This window comes from Trichoderma asperellum, chromosome 1 (assembly GCF_020647865.1).
Source record: "Trichoderma asperellum chromosome 1, complete sequence".
NCBI lineage: Eukaryota > Fungi > Ascomycota > Sordariomycetes > Hypocreales > Hypocreaceae > Trichoderma > Trichoderma asperellum.
Genome location: NC_089415.1, coordinates 913,501 through 929,922, shown reverse-complemented (window position 1 = coordinate 929,922; position 16,422 = coordinate 913,501). Strand labels below are relative to the sequence as shown.

Sequence of the window (16,422 nt, the reverse complement as noted above, 5' to 3'; positions counted from 1 at the left end):
ACTGCTCCTTGTATTTCGGTGCGTTTTGAATATTCGTAAATCCTCTTGGTAATGACATCGGGGTACATTGACGCTCTATTTGACCTAATCGATAAATCTCCTGTTGTCGTGGTGGCTCCGGGATCGAGTAGTGGTTGGCATCATTACTAGTATCATGACAAGATGAACACTTCCGATATACCATCCTTGTCGACGTGTATTGCCTATAGACCATCTGGAACGAAACTCATATATGAAAGAGGATAACTCCAACAGCCAAGAAGCCTGAAGCGATGAGGTAATCGCACGTTAGTCTGATTAGGGTTCATCTGCAGCAATTGGAATGGACAAGTATCTGACGAATTGACGTAAATCTTTATCTTGGCTCGTCAAAGTCAAATCACCTTCCTTGATACGGTAAAGGAGCTTGAATTCTTTCCGCACAGCGGGTGTGGCGAGACTTGCATTGTCGCTAATAAGAGACGCGAGACTATGAGGCTGTTAGAGCTCGATCAATTGATGGGCTAGAAGAGCACCCTTTTGACGGTGTTGATACAAAGATTAGCTGCCCTGCAGAAATAAAATGAAAAAGGTTCACGAGTTTCAGTCAGGACTCCCTGAAAACAAACAGCTAGGATGCAACTTATTTGCATCAATTCTGGGCGTCTTTGAAGAGCGATAATTGACCTCTGGGCAACACCAATCGTATTGGGTAGCACTGGAAATACTTGAGCGTCCATTCTAGTCTTGACGATGCAGCACTTCGCAGCACTGTTGATATGTTAACAGTCCAAGGTAGTCGCGGCGAAACATTAGACAGCTTGAGTGACTTGAAGAGCGCGGAATCAGACACATGATGCATGAAAATTCGAAACTTGTACACACTCGCCCGAAAGTTGTTCCCAAATGCGACGTTTGATGTGGTGTTTAAGCTAAGATCAGGGCATAAGGCTCGATATGCTTGGACATGAATTTGGCATAGAGACTTCGTTCATCCGTTCTGGTGGCTGCTTAGCCAGTGCCCTATCACACCTTTTTCTATTCCTGCGTCCCCATATGTAATATCGTTATTATTATAACTCGTTGATCGGTTATTCGTTCTCTCTCTCGCGTATTTCGTGACTGGGATAATTGACGCTTGTATCAAATCATCAGCGAGACATCATCCTTTGCTCTGTCTGGGGGGTGCTTCGTCTGTCAGTTTGAGCTAGTTTGGCGTCAAATTTTGCGTAGTCTAGCTGAGTTTCAGCAGAAAAAACAGGCTACAGATCCTGTCTTTGGAGAAATGGGTTGAGATGCTTATCGAGAAACATTCGCTTTCCATCTAGGGAGAAGTTGCCGATTTGCAGTTCTGAGGCATGATTGGTGAAAGGACCGAAGAAATGAAGTTGAAATGCCGAGATTCGATGGATGAAAGAAAGGTTGTAGAGACAGACAAAAGTGGTACAAAATGGATGCTTTTTGTTCTTTTGTATTCTGATAGAAACGAGAGAAAGTCGTGGTCGATTCGCGGCCTGTGGCATCTGGGCGGTTGAGCCAGCTGAGCACGTGAGAGTGACAAGTGCCTCAGGGATAAGAACATGTACATGCATTTATTTGCAGATATAGCAATAGTACCTACTAGGTAGAGGTAAAGACTGCACCAAAGTCTAGGATACAAGATTAATTATACAAAAGGCTTAACTCGGTAGCATCTTGTTGTGAGAAGTTGGTACATGTAATTGAACTGCCTGCCTAGATCACCCATATCATCGTTTTGCGAAACCAGTATTCTCTTCTTTATGCTTTCTTATAGAAACACCAGCTCAAATTGCCAGCTCAGACTGTCACTAGCATCGTATCTAGTAGGTATCTTGATGTAGGAACCTGCCTGTATCTCAGCAGTTGACAAGGCATGGACAAGGATTCCGCTGCTTGTATTTTCTTCTTGCCCTTGATCTGTGGACAGACGTGAAAGCACCAACAATATGTATATTTTTTTCTCTGTGTTCGGCTTTCTACACGGGACAGCTCCCTTTGCAGCATGTACTAACCGAGGTGCTCCATCTCCAATCCGGCAGGCACCTGATCCTCTTTTTTTTCTTTCGGCTATTTAACAAAGTCCTGGAAGTCAACGGCGAATTGGGAATAATTACATGATGATTCTTCGCTAGTATCCGCATCATTCTTGTGGTGTTTCGATGTGTTCTGAGACTCGCATACATTCACTGTTAACATTTTCATCATCTTCATAAGTCGTTGCATTCCTTTGTTGCTTATTAATTGCGAAGGAAGACACAATGCCATCGCCTACTCACCTGCCGCTGATTTTCCCTTTTCTGCATCGCATGCGATGGCTTCTATCTCACCAAGTGTGTTACAACCGAAAAATAAGCGTCATATCCCAAGCTAGGTACTTGGGCTAGATACAGTTATTTGAGCATCGTTTCTAGCTGTGTCAGTAACATTATGTGCACCTTTCAAAGCAGTACGGAAATATGATTGAATGCCCACACTTGCGGAGTGCAGCGGCAATGATGGCGGTTGGAGGAATTCAGGAAGATGAAAGTCATCACTCAGTCCATCGCCCGATAGAAGAAAATTAGGACAGCTCTGTCAAGACCAAAATGTGAAGCTTAGGTGAAGGATGGAATCCATGCTCATGGTGCTTTACAAAGTGCCGCTTCCGCGGGTGGTGTTGTCTGCTTGCATCTCTTACACAAAGTGAACATCCTACTGCCATTAACCTGCATCTTTGTAGATGTAGTGAAAGTAAAAATTCGCCTCGATATAGAGCCATCAAGTAGAAGAATCGATATTCTTTTGCAAGGCAAGAACAGATAAATGTACATACACGTAGTACATGCATCGACATGTGACAAGGCTGCCAAATGCTGCCCAAATTGCTAGGCTGCAGTATGCCTTACACATGCCGGCCTTGCCATCCATGTATTCTGCCTTGCAGGCGGCGGCTACCGTTTCATCCCACCTTTGTCTTCTCCAGCTTCTGCAGTTTCAACAACCGCAGATTCGACGTGCATGTTGCTTTAGCATCACCATGGAAATCCCAAGGGCCATATGGCCTGACGCGGCCTTCGCAATGCTGATAGCTGTCGCCGTAAACTTATCCTACAACTTCATTCTCGCTTCGATTCGATCAAATCGCGCATCAAAGGGGATCAGTCGGAAGCCGTTTGTACCGCAAAAATTCTTGACTTTAAGAATTTCCAATATACCTTGTAGCGAAACCAACGAGGAGAGATTGCATAACATCTTGAAACATCTACCAATCGAGGCCCAAGGTATTGGTGGCCAGCCCACTGTGCTTGGTTATTCATATTCGCCCACTGCAGTATCAAGTTTTTCTTCACGATATTCAGTCGCTACTGTCACCTTTGAACATGCCCCAGCCATCAAGGAACTTGAGACGGTTCTCAAGCAGAAGCTTGGTCGCGCAGCCAACGATTTGAGAGTCGACCACGAGTTTTTAGGCATGACACCATTGCATAACGGCGGCGGTATTGACGCACGCGTAGAGTATGTCTTTCAACCTTAGTGACTACATGTCAGTTCATGCCGGTCATGGAACGCATGCTAACGGCGTCCCTTTCTTCGGGAAGCATTATTGCTGTGACAGGACTCGCAGGCCACGCTTTTGGGTCATGGAAGTCGAAAAACGAACCGCACATGTGGCTACGCGATTTTCTTCGACAATCTGTCCCAAACACACGCATCTTTACATACGGTTATGATACCAAGATATGTGATAGCCAATCTGAGGTGTCTATTCTGGAATTAGGCAAGACGTTGCTCGAGTCCATTAAAATCACTCGAGGAAAGGATACTGTGAGGACACGCATCGGAGAAAAAAAGGAAAGAATATGGAGCTTATCAATTGTTAAAAGAAAGATCGGCCACTCATTTTCATCGCCCATAGTCTTGGCGGCCTTGTTGTTAAAGAGGTATGGTGTAAAGCATTGTGATTTTGTTTCCAAAGACTACGAAAGAGCTTCATCTAATTATAAACACAGGCTCTTGTTCGAGCATCGACCGGCAATGAAGCGGACCAAACCATCTCTAGGTCATGTTATGCCCTACTGTTCTTTGGCGTCCCAAACAGAGGATTAAATAATTTAAGCTTAATGTCGATGGTCAAGGGGCAGCCCAACGAGAGCCTGGTGAGAGATTTGGATGAATCTTCTCGTTTTCTAAGCTCACTCCACGAGAGGTTTAATGCATACTTCACTTTTGATAATACTCACGTACTGTCTATAAGTGAAACTAAGCATACGCCAACAGTCGAGGTAAGTTTGATCGTCCATTTCGATGTCTTTAAAAAGGATGATGGTTAACATGTCTATGTAGTGGTGCTCCGAAACTGGCAGATGGGAAAGGACTGGACCCAAAGTCATGATGGTTGGGCACACATCAGCTGCTTACGCTCACCAAACCGAGAAGTTACATGATCGCCTTTCTATAAACGCTGATCATTCCGAAATGGTAAAATTTGACAACATATCGAATCCAGACTACTCGATTATTCAGGATAAAATAAAAGATCTCGTTAACGGGGCTCCGGGAACCATTCAGGAACGTTTTTACCACCATTATAGAAGTGAGTAAATTGATGGGCACAAAGTACATCTATACCTATGTAGCGCAGAAGTTGACCGATACAGGGATGAACCATCTGGAGAAACAATTCTTACGAAATTTAAACGCTCCTGATTATAAGGCGTTTCGAATTGACAAGGTTGGCGACCGAACACCAGGAACACTTAACTGGTTTTTGAACAATGATCTATATCAATGTTGGACATCTGCAAATTCCCCATCAGGCCTTTGGATTCAAGGCTCTCCAGGCCAAGGTAAAACAATGTTGGCAAAATTCATCTTGGAACAGTTGGAAGCCTCGGCTCTTGCGTCAGATCCGCCGGCAGCAGTCATTTACTTCTTCTTTTATGATCAGGATGAAAGCATTCGTACCGCGGGGGCCGCCATGAGATCCCTTGTTAAACAGCTGTTTCATCTCGTCCCAGATGCATTCCAACTGGTCTCTGAGAGATTAGATATCGAAAGCTCCGCCATTAGCGATAGCTCATTGCGGGACATTCTTAAGGACTTGCTTCAAACATCTAGTCTCAGCACGATATACTGTGTGATTGACGGGCTCGATGAGTGTCAAAGAGATGAATCGAAGAAGATGCTACTTGAGCTTATTACTGGTATACTTCGATCATCGTCTACACAAGCAAGAAGCCCCACTCCGATGATCAAAATCCTTCTCACTAGTCGCCCCACAGTCGATATATATGGCGATCTCCATCACCTGCCGACTATTCTACTAAAAGCTAACCATGACGACCTCAAAGCATTCATCAACAATAAAGTGCACGGGTTGCCATTTGGCGAAGATATCAAGCAGAAGGCAGTCTCTTTATTATGTAGCCGTGTGGAGCAAACGTTTTTATGGATATCAATCGTCCTAAGAAGGCTGGAACGTTCAACACCCTTACTATCAGAGATTGATTTGAAAAATATAATCGACGAAAGTCCATCGGATCTAAAGAGTTTGTTTGAAAGCATCATCAGTCAAATTAAAGAAGAAAAAGACATGGCAGCTCAAAAACTTTTGGTATGGGCCGTGCATGGCAAAAGGCCCTTGAAATTGGATGAGCTTCAGGAGGCCATAGCAGTTCAAGATGATTCTACCAGCAAAAGTTCCACCAAGATGTATTCGGCAGCTCTCACTGAGAGCCGCGTTACGGCCGCTACAGGAGTAATACTGGAGATCATTGACGGGAGAATCCATCTCGTGCACCAGTCGGCAAAAGAATTCTTTCTGGATAGCAAGCATCTTGCCGAATTTGCGTTTTGCATGAGCCTGCATCCGAATCTATACTTGGCAAATATTTGTATGACATATCTCTGTTTTACAGACTTTGCCGAATCAGCACCATGTGGGAACGATGATCTTATGAACCAAAGGCATGTTGAGTATCCTTTCCTGCAATACGCAGCGCGCAATTGGTATCGTCATCTGGAGTCAAGAGATGTCACTGAAGACGATATAAAGAAGTTCTCTAGACTTATTAGCCAATTAACCACGCCCAAATCTCCAACACTCTTGACATGGGGCGAAGTAAATGGAATTGCAAACCTAGAAGAGGCCATAGATAACTGGGAGGTTGCCGTGAAGGTCAATATTCAGTGGCTAGCTGAGTTGCAAATGGACTGCTCAGTAATCACGGAAGAAATAATCGAAAAGGCATTGGCCAATGGAATGACAGAATACGACTGTTTACGACCCCTTGTTAATAAACACGATGCTCTCTTTACGGAGAGAGAGCTTTGTCTAGTTGTTGAACACCTTGACCACGCGCTAGTTCGCCAAATATTAAGCAAACAACCTGGCACCGTTATTACCCAAAATGTTTTTGAAACAGCAGCAGCGAACGTCAAGTATGGTAGGCTTGTGGTCGAGGAGGTTTTGAAGATCAAGACTTGTTTCACGGTTACAGAGGAATTTATCATTCTAGCACAAAAAAACATTGTAAACGGCAAAGATATCATTCAGTTCATCATAACCAATTACAACATGGAGATTTCAACGGAAGGGGTACGACAAATCGTCGCAGGTGGAGATACAGAATTGGTGAAGCTATTGTTTAGGAGAGAGCAACTCAACGGTCTTCAAGCAGCACTTGAATTAGCAGTGGGCCGTGTGAATTATGAAATGGTGAAGGTCTTATTAGAGAAGGGAGGAAACGAAACAATGGTTACAGAAAAATGTATGGAGTATATGGTGGACTCATTTGACCACGACGACGTGAAACGCCTTCTTCAAACGTATAAAAGGAAGGCCAAGGTTACAGAAAATATTATTATAAGAACTGCGAAGAACGAGAAAAAGAGAAAGCACTTGCTGTTATTTTTCTTGGAAGAGCGAGGCGAAGACTTCCAACTTACAGAGGGGATACTAAAAGCAATTATAAGTACCGAGGACGCCAAGAATGACGCATTAAAGTTCCTCCTTGAAAAGAGAAACTATGAGATACATATGACGGAAGATATTTGGAAAGAAGCCGCAGCCAATGACTCAAATGGTGAGACAGTTGGTCTCCTTCTTAGAGCGAGAAGCCACGAGTTTGATATTAGTGAAGAGATTTTGAGAAGCGCCGCGGAGAATCCATTGTGCGGTCATAAAGCTATGAGATTTTTCTTAGACGCACGAGGATCCGACATTCAGATTGCAGAAAGAATCGTGAAAGAAACATTAAAAGGCTATTTCAATCAAGAGGAGATAGCAAGCCTTCTCTCGGAGGCACAAAGACGTGGTGTCTTGCTCAATAGAGAGGATATCATGAAAGCGGCAGCTGGGACACGCGGTGCTGACGCTATGAAAGCTCTGTTGGAGACATCAAAACATGAGATCCAGATAACCGAAGAAATTCTGAAAGAGGTTGTAAGAAGTTCATTTGATGACAGAATTATGAAATTTCTTCTCGAGAGCAAAGGCAATGAGATCCAGATTACTGAGGAAGTTTTAATAGAAGCGGCGCGAAATTCATTTGGTCATCACGTCTTACGGTCCATATTTCAGGAAGTTGACAATGAAATCCAAATTGGAGAAGAAGTTCTGAAAGCGGTAGTAAAAAATAAGCTCGGTGGCCATCGAATTATAAGACTCATTTCAGAGGAAATGGGAAACAAGATTACAATTACAGAGGGAGTCCTGATAGAGGCAGCAAGAAATAGGATTGACTGGGCAACAATCCTCTTCATCTTGGAGACCTATGGAGACAAGATTGAGATTACAGAGGAGGTTCTAAAGGCAACTATAAGAAAGAAGTCCAACCTCCGAATACTGTCTATTATCTCAAGATTTAAGAGGGAAGAGGTCCGGATTACCGATGAGATCAAGGAGCTTATGAGCGAGGAGCAACTCGAATGCTGGACTAGACCAGAACATTACCTCCCTCCATGGTTACGTTTAACTAATCAAAGTGATGAATGAATGAAGGCATTTGATGTTGGGTAGACGGTAATAAAAAATTGTTAAAGGGATTACATCTAGCTTCTCATGTTCGCTGTGTTCTCCTTCTTGACAATGCCTTGCTTATACTAGCGAGTAGCATTACAATTGTTCAACTGTCATTAGAGCAGTCTATTAGAAGAATGTTACTATTAAGTAGCTGTACGCTCAACCAAATGTTGCGCTCAGATGATAGTGGTAGTGTATGAAGGAATATTTAATAGAAACTCGCAGCAAAATTGTTTATACATCGATTCAGCTTTTTGAATAATCAACCTCCGTGATATATAGAGGATTAGAATGAATTGCCCAGTAGCCATCCCATATAGTCTTCGTTACTGGCCCAACCTTGCCATCTTTCACGGGCTGGCCGTCAAGAACCGTAATCGGCAAGATGCCACCAGCCGTTGTGCACATGAAGATCTCATCACAGGTATACGCCATCTCCACAGGCACCACTTCAACATGGACATCGATCCCATTGGCTCGCGCAACTTCCATGACCGTCTTACGAGTGATGCCGTGCAAAACACCGCGATCAGGTGTGTACAATGCGCCATTCTTGACAAAGACAATGTTGTATCCGGATCCTTCAGTCAGATTGGAATCGCCATCGGTGAGAAATGGATAGTCGGCGCCTCGGTCACTGGCCTCGTACATGCCGCGCACCATGTCCCCCCACTGCAGGTTCTTGATTGTGGGATCCATTGCGCCGGGGGGTGTCCGTCGAACTGTGCGGGCGACGATGGCGCTGCCTCCGCCGTACTGCATTTCGGGGCTCATGAGCCAGACGTAGGGCAGGATGATGATGTACAGGTTGTTGACGATTTCGTCTGGCTTGGAGCCTCGAACGCCTTTGAAGCCGCGCGTGACGATGAGTTCGACGTAGGCGTCTCGCATGCCGCTCTTGGCGACCATGTCGAACAAGATGCTCTTGAGGTCTTCCTTTGGCAGCGGTAGTTTTAGGCGGATTTTCTTGCAGCTTTCGTCGAAGCGGTTGATATGATCGTCGAGACGGAAGAACTTGCCGTCCCATACGGAGGGAACGTCGTAGCACATGTCGCCGTGCAGGAAGCCTTGGTCGATGATGGGGATGCGGGCCTCGGCCAGGGGTGAGAGCTCGCCTGCGATCCAGGCAACGCCGTCGGCGTAGGGATTGTTGCTTGCTTCAAGGGCAGCTCGCCGCTGTCTGTAGGCGGCGAAGATGGAGTCCATAGAAGCCATGGTGTTGGTTGTGGGTTGAGTTGTGAAGAATAGAACGGTAATGCAAGTTTCAGTTGTCAGTCTCTTTGTTTCAACTATTTTAAAGATGGGTTTTAGTCTGGGATGCACGCGTGGAAGTGGACGAAGAAAAAGAAAACAGAAGAGGACTCATCTATTTATCTACACTCATTCCAAGACCGTATATCGATAGCTTTGCATCATAGCGCGGCCGATCGTGGAGATTCCTGGAGTCGTTTTGCCCAAACAAGATGACTCTGGCGATGCCTGATGGGGAAATCTGGCCCGCGTGGAGATGCAAGATGGCGCCGTTGCTCGGATTTCAGCGGCTGATGGGGAAAGCCACCAATGGGGCGGCGCTGAGCACGCCACTTTGCGGAGAAGCCTTGTGGAATAATTGATGGAAATTCCGGCGGTCGTGTCAGATGCTGTTATCAGTGAATGTGAATCTTGGTCAGAGAGATGGGTGGAGTTTTGTTTAGATTAGAATCTCGCCACCCGCTACAGGGGACCTGCGCCCTAAAGAAGACCAAAGTGCGCTAAATGGGTGGTCGTCATATCCTCAAAGAGCCAAGAATAAGAAGACGAGGGCCCTGAACACTTGATTCAATGGTAATATTTCTTACTGTAGATGGTTGTTGGCTCAAATACCATTGAAACATATCTGAGTCTAGTCGTAGTAAATACCATGAGAGCTACATGTAGCCTTCTGTACCAGCCAAATGTGGTATTTCAAATGCTAGCAGCCTGTGCGCTATACCTTGACGCAGATACAGCAATGACGCAGAACATTTAGAGGCTCAACGGCCAGTGCATGCCCCAGAATTACAGCGACGTAGGGCCTGTACAGCTGCCGACGTGCCATTTCCACCGCCCAGCTCTCGCTGAAACAACATCTTCCATGTTCTCTTCAAAATTCAACCTCCATCACAGCAAATCCAGCTCAACACTCGACATACAATCCTGCCCTCCACCATCGCCAATCATGGCTGCATCGATTTCAACAAAGTGCGTTGCTGCGCCACCAGCTGCAGCTGCGAATCTATTCCGCGGCTTGATTCGATCGTAAATCACAGGCGGCCAAGCAGAAAAGGATTGCAAGTGCACCTCCAGATGCTCTTTAGATGGTCTCAATGATAACAACAGCAGACATGTCAGGCATCCATCTCGCCGTTTTACTCATCCTTGAGTTTTCTAGCTTTCTCTCGCTCCTGTATCCAGCTCCAGTTCGAGGCTAGGCAGAACCGGCTGTCGATCGCTGGCTATCGATCTCTTTCATGGCCCAACAACTCTTTGACCAAGCAAAAGGCCAGTTTCTAGCGTCCTTGTCGTCGATCCCACCCCTGTGCAGCGCCCACTTCGAGGCCTGCGACAATGGAGACGAGCTGCTGCAGCGCATCCAGGCTCTACCACGGCTCAAGAACAAGCCGGGCGGTGTCAGGGCCTCGACTCCTATCATCAAGCATCTGCAGTCCTACTTTCAAGTCATTAATACTGTTATCCAAGTCGATAAACTACACGCATCCACAGTATAAGGAGGTATTCATATGACTTTTCAGGTAATACATCTACACACTCAGTAGACTAATCCATCACAGGATGGCTAACGAGCTGCCTTGATCAACAGCTTGTTACCAACTACACGACCATTACAGACAAATTCGTCTCGTCTCTCTATGCTATTTCAGCCGAATTTCCCATATTTGATCGATTTTCAGAGTTGTTCTAGTATTCAGGCAAAATAACTACATTCGAGACAACTATTCATATCTCAAGGACTGCCCTCGCGGGGGCAACAGACTGCCACAGAAGAGGAGCTCTTAAACCTTTTAAGTTCCTGTTGCAGTTCGGTTCATGGTATGTTCATCATATTAGATGGGATTGACGAATATATCGACCATGGCTATCTTGTCGCAAGAACTAGCCAGAAGCAAGACACATATAATCGGTATCAAAAATTTCCCAGATACAGTGGTCCTATGGCAATGAGGGGCTATAGAACGTCGTGTCACAACGTAAACACATACTGGACGTGTCTGAGCCCTAATAATCGGCACATTTGTTTTCCAGATTAATGGTGTAGCTGACTCCACTCAGTGGCCGTATCCTCTATTGATGTGGCTTCTAAAGACCAATTTGATTCGCTTCTAGCAATACGCAGGACGTGGCTACGAGTTCCTGACCCAAACGACACAACTTGCCCGAGAGCACTATGGGGCGATAGGAAACATTTTGCCATGGTTTTTCACCCATACCATACTGATCTCATCATTGGATTTTATGACGGTACGGGGCAAGAAGGCGGCGATGTGTTTAACCATTACACAAGATTTGAACATGGGATTTCGAAAGTACTTGAGCCCTGAGGAGTTCATCCACCAATTGAGATGAAGGCTAATCAGCAATTGAATAGGAAATACTATGAGTCCCAGCACGTTTAACCATGCTTTCCGATTAACGAGATTCTGTTGTCCGACGGTGGGCAATATGCGATCTGCGAGATGAACCACGATGGCTTGGCCGTAATTCCGATACAGAAAAGAACCATTAAAACCTATTCCACAAGAGTACTCAATACGAATGAAAACGTCATCAGAATATGCAAAATGTCCTGATAAGGGCTCAGAGTGATGTTGCCCATTCCCCCTCATCCCCATGGCACAATAAAGCGACACGAAAATGGCGATGGTCTCAGCCCTTGTTCAGATCAATTTCCGCCGCTTGTATCTCTAGCTTCGAATTACCCAATACTTTGCACGGAATCAGTCGCCCTAGATGAGAAGACTCTACACGTCAACACGCGTGTTGCTCTGAACAGCGAGAACATTGAGCTAAGACTGCCAAAGATAAATGGATCAAAGTCAGTAATTTCATCAAGCGAGCAAGGTCAGCTATTTCTAGCAAGGCTACCCGCGATGAACGGCCTTTAGCACGTAGTCATCGACGTACAGATGCCGCAGACTACGACTGATCACGTCAAGTCATCTTGAACAGGGAGCGCAAGCGTGGAGCAAATATCCAGCCTAATGAAACGCAATTTTCGCCCGCCATTTTGTATCGCGATCAACGGTCTTTAGAAGATTCCATAGCGCAGAAAGACAGAGAAATGGCATCGCCAGAGGCCAGCAGAGGTTGCGGTTGACGTAACAGGCTTTTAGAGGGAGGGGAATATGAGATGTACGATTTGCATAAAGGTGTTTTGCAGCATCTTATTAAGAGAGGGAGAAAACAAGTTTAGCGATTTAGATGGAGAGGACAGCAGAAGCGATACCAGCCGAGAGAATCAAATTGGCACAAAGAATAAAGCATGGATGAGGCTGGGTTGATGGAGCGTTCAGGGTGTGATCTATCGCCTGAATAGCGTCGACTTTAACGATACTGCCTGCCAATACCTGCGTTACGAATCCTCTAGGGCTGAGCATCAAAACTAATAGCCAATGTTAGCTGGTTCACTAGTCGAAGCCGGGGAACCATTCCTAGCCTCTTCTTTGAGCACCTAGGCGACACTCTAAACTTTGCCGTATGAGCCGTCGCCATCAATTTCCTCCTTTTTGAACAGGCCCAATTGTCTGTCTCAGCCCACTCACAGCCATCTAGCTGTGACAACGGCACCGGATGGGTGTGGCAGACGACAGCTCATAATTTAAGCAGCCAAGGCAAGCCACCAATAAAACCACCACCAACCGCATGCCAACACACCAATGAACACCACCAACACGAGCAGGGATCGCGGCGGCTGTCAAATTATCCCGCCCCCAAGCTGCCCACTTGTCGCCTAGTGTAATTTGGGCAGAAGCTGTCACCGTCACCGCCACCGTTCAGGCCCCACACCAATTCGAGGCCTGCAGTAATATCAAAGTATGATTGCCAGATGGTATAATACGAGATATGGGGAGGCTTCCCCTGCTCCGTGATGCTTCCTCTCCAACTTCTCTTCTTCTCAGCCATTCTTCGTTTCCTCCCCTAACAATGCCAACACCCCTACAGAGCTGATGGATCCATTCGTGGAAGTCAAGATAGAAGTGGAGGATCTGGATCTGCTGCAGGGAATCCGCCACCATCGCGAGGGCTTTCCACGCCAACGCAGGAGATTCGACCGCGAAGACGACGAGCGCCGATTCCAGGACTTTGTGCGCAGCGAGTGCGACAGGAGGAGCGAGGAGCGAAAGGAAATAGGGCGCAAATGCGATGAGCTGTACGAGCGCCTGTTTCAGAAGCTGAAGCGCGAGCGCGACGGGCTATTCGAGCGCCAATGCCAAAAGTTGGATGCCGAATATGAAGAGCTGTTTGACAGCGAGTACCAGAAAATCCAGCGCCAGATCGAGCAACGGAAGCAGCAAGAGTCATTTTCCGTAGACGAGCTCCCGCTGAATCTAACCAGTTATCTCACCGCATGCCATGGGCTGCATCTTCAGTTTAAAAAGGGCGCCTGTCGGTCCCTGATCACGCAGAAAGAAGCCCTCAGCTGGACTTTTCCTCGGCGAATCATTCCATGGGATCTCAGCTTCCAGTCGCTACAGCAAAGCGTGTGGCATCGTCTCTTGCCAGATTGCTACTTTACCAAACAGCGCATGTTTTCATCTCCCCAGCGGCTGGAGAACGTAAGACGTACCTTGTCTCCCGTAAACAGCGAGGCCTCGCTCCAGCACTTTGGGCGATACACCATTGAAAGCACGATTATGGAGATGTTGGATAGACTGATGGAAGACGACGTGCTTTGGAACGGCCTTGGGCTTAGCGACGACGTGCGGGTGACCATGGACGCTGATAAAGACCTTGGCCAGGTGTATGAGCCCATGCTCCAATCTTCATGGCACAAGGACGCGGGCGAGCTCAAGCTATCCATGCGTAATTCACATCGCAGGGCCAAGAGACAAGGCATCTGGGCCAATCGGTCGTGCATATACCGACAGCTCGATGGCGAAAGCACTCCAGTCTTTGCCATCATGCATCAGTTGCCGCATAGGCTTCAGCTGGAGGAAATCGACTGCGGTTTAGCATCCGAGATTGAGGTACAGGACGTGATTGATAAAGAGGGTAGAGACTTTAAGTTTGCCTCAAAAACTCTCGTGGCCGCCACCATCACTCAGTTGTATTCTTACATGGTCAGCAAGGATATTCGGTATGGATGCGTTTCCACAGGAGAAGCCTTCATCTTTTGCTGCATCTCAAGGAACGATCCTTCGAATATATACTGCACAGCATGTGTGCCAGGGCGCGATGTGCAACGGGATGATCCTCTACGGCTCCATCGAACGGCTGCAGCGTCCGTCTTTGCCCTCGTGGTCCACGCCCTTCGCGAGAAGCCACTTCCCGGATCGTGGTACGACTCGGTCAAGAATTTGGATGCCTGGACCATGGGATACGACGATATTTTGGACAAAGTACGCAAGATGAATGCCCCAAAGCCTCAAGTATCTTCTGTCCAAGACCACCGCTGGCGGGGGTTTGACCGGTCCCCATTACTGGCAGAGCATATGCGTGGACGCAGTGACCGTAAGAGAGGCGAGGAGATACGGCACTGGCTTGACAACGTATCTGGTCAGGACGTAGCCGACGGAGATTTCAACGAGAGCGCTACTAAGAAGCCCACTATACAAGATCAGCCGTTTTGTTCTCAGAAATGCCTGTATGGCTTGGTGCATAGGGCGAATATGGACGAAAACTGTCCCAATTACGAGCATCATGGCTTTGGACATCCTGGTTTTGACGACTTTTTGGCCACTCTCAGTACGCAGCTTGCCAAGGAAGAAAATAGCGATGTCAACTTCATACCGCTAGGGACCTCAAGCCCCCACAAGTCCCTCTTCAAGGTGCGGCAGGCATCTTGGGGCTACACTTTTGTCGCCAAGGCCGGGAAAGGGCTTGCTCATCTGTGGAGCGAGAAGCTTGTATATGACGAGATGGAAAAATATCAAGGCCGTCATGTGCCGATATGTCTTGGACTGTTGGAACTGGACAAGCCGCGGTTGGGATACAGGCGGCAGTTCAATGAGCTGCTGCTTCTGAGCTGGGCCGGGCGGCCGTTTCAAAACTGCCTGCGGCAAATCAGCAGGGATCAAGTTGCGAGCAAGGTAGAGGGCATCTTGCGGGCACTGCACGACCAAGGAATCCTCTACAACGGGTGTCTGGAGCCGAGTAACTTTCTGTACGACGCGTCGCGTGGCGAGATGATGATTGTGAACTTTGGAGAGTCTTCTACGAGGTTCACTGATCTTCCCGGCACGGGCAGAAGCTATTCCATGCCTAAGAAGAGGAAGCGGGGGCGGCCAGACTCTGCGATGCTGATCTTTGAGAAGGACAAGGTCGATGCTGTTCATACCATTTTGCGTTCGGCGGCGCCGAGTCATGAACGTCGATTTTCTGAATCAGAGTCGGAGGTTGGAGATGACTCGGTGAGCAATTGTTGATACTCTTTTATTTTGCATGAGACGAGATTGATTGATGGTCGGTGTAGAGTCTGGCTGGACGAGAAGAGGAGAGCGACACATCGTACTGCCTGAGCGATGGGATATCTCGAGGCATGTACTCCTAAGCAAGACGGGTGGTGGGCGCAATTTGTAATATTAGAATATTTGGAATTTCATGTGCATTTTTGAAATAGGTACTGTATATAGAAAATTATCGGGTGTTGAGATGGTTGGGCTAAATTGGTAGAGGGCGTTGGTATGGGGGAGCAATCCAGGATCTGGAGATGGGAGTATACGGGAATTGCATGGTGGCCAAAATGAGTGCCAGACTGATTTAAAGCAGCAATATATTATAAAGAATTAAAGACAAAAGGTTATAGAAAAGGATTTATTATTGTAAATTTTGAGACTCTTTTGAAGTGTTTTCTTTTTTTTTTCGGCTGTCTTTTCTGTGAATTACAGGGTACCTGTTGAACGAGGTATGTTGCCTTTCTCAAATGGTTGTCTAATATAAAGCTTTTGTTAGTGAGGAATATCGTATAATCTTCCTACCCAAGAACGGTAGTCTCTATAGTTCAACGGCATCTTCCGAAAGAGAAAGAAAGACGTCGGATTGGAACTTAACATGGGAAGCCAGCTCAAGAGGTTCTGTCTCGTCATAGCCATTGTATATGCAGATTAGGAAACGAATTGCCTCTTCCATTCACACCCTTTTTTTCTTAGCTGCTGAATTATATAACGGCGCCCCACTCGGAAATCAACTACTGTTAGTGATGCTACTTGGCGATGCAATGAAAC

General features: G+C 46.6%; 5 protein-coding genes across 7 annotated transcripts; 4 read left to right on the top strand and 1 right to left on the bottom strand.

Moving 5' to 3' along the window:
• Positions 1-2,966: 2,966 nt before the first annotated feature.
• On the top strand, positions 2,967-8,225 carry TrAFT101_000261 (uncharacterized protein). Of its 2 annotated transcripts, XM_024902269.2 has the most exons (6): positions 2,967-3,495; positions 3,579-3,804; positions 3,864-3,920; positions 3,990-4,262; positions 4,324-4,573; positions 4,638-8,225. In XM_024902269.2, the coding sequence occupies exons 1-6, from the start codon at positions 3,017-3,019 to the stop codon at positions 7,973-7,975; spliced, it is 4,623 nt and encodes a 1,540-aa protein (XP_024764467.2). In that variant the 5' UTR covers positions 2,967-3,016; the 3' UTR covers positions 7,976-8,225. The 2 variants fall into 2 exon arrangements, with proteins under 2 accessions (XP_024764467.2, XP_065982061.1); XM_066125964.1 differs by having other exon boundaries at positions 3,579-3,920.
• TrAFT101_000260 (uncharacterized protein) lies at positions 8,049-9,457 on the bottom strand. Its single transcript, XM_024907385.2, has one exon. It carries the CDS (start codon positions 9,215-9,217, stop codon positions 8,249-8,251), a length of 969 nt encoding a protein of 322 aa, XP_024764466.1. The 5' UTR covers positions 9,218-9,457; the 3' UTR covers positions 8,049-8,248.
• A 1,034-nt stretch (positions 9,458-10,491) lies between these two features.
• On the top strand, positions 10,492-10,749 carry TrAFT101_000259 (uncharacterized protein; the record flags this gene model as incomplete). Its single annotated transcript, XM_066125963.1, has 1 exon — positions 10,492-10,749. One exon carries the CDS (start codon positions 10,492-10,494, stop codon positions 10,747-10,749), a length of 258 nt encoding a protein of 85 aa, XP_065982060.1.
• A 1,095-nt stretch (positions 10,750-11,844) lies between these two features.
• TrAFT101_000258 (uncharacterized protein) lies at positions 11,845-12,144 on the top strand (the record flags this gene model as incomplete). The annotated part of the gene is made up of 1 exon (XM_066125962.1): positions 11,845-12,144. The coding sequence occupies one exon, from the start codon at positions 11,845-11,847 to the stop codon at positions 12,142-12,144; it is 300 nt and encodes a 99-aa protein (XP_065982059.1).
• A 923-nt stretch (positions 12,145-13,067) lies between these two features.
• On the top strand, positions 13,068-15,989 carry TrAFT101_000257 (uncharacterized protein). 2 transcript variants are annotated; one of them, XM_024911100.2, is made up of 2 exons: positions 13,068-15,609; positions 15,672-15,989. In XM_024911100.2, the coding sequence occupies exons 1-2, from the start codon at positions 13,207-13,209 to the stop codon at positions 15,747-15,749; spliced, it is 2,481 nt and encodes an 826-aa protein (XP_024755965.2). In that variant the 5' UTR covers positions 13,068-13,206; the 3' UTR covers positions 15,750-15,989. The 2 variants fall into 2 exon arrangements, with proteins under 2 accessions (XP_024755965.2, XP_065982058.1); XM_066125961.1 differs by having other exon boundaries at positions 13,068-15,989.
• The last annotated feature ends 433 nt before the right edge of the window (positions 15,990-16,422 follow it).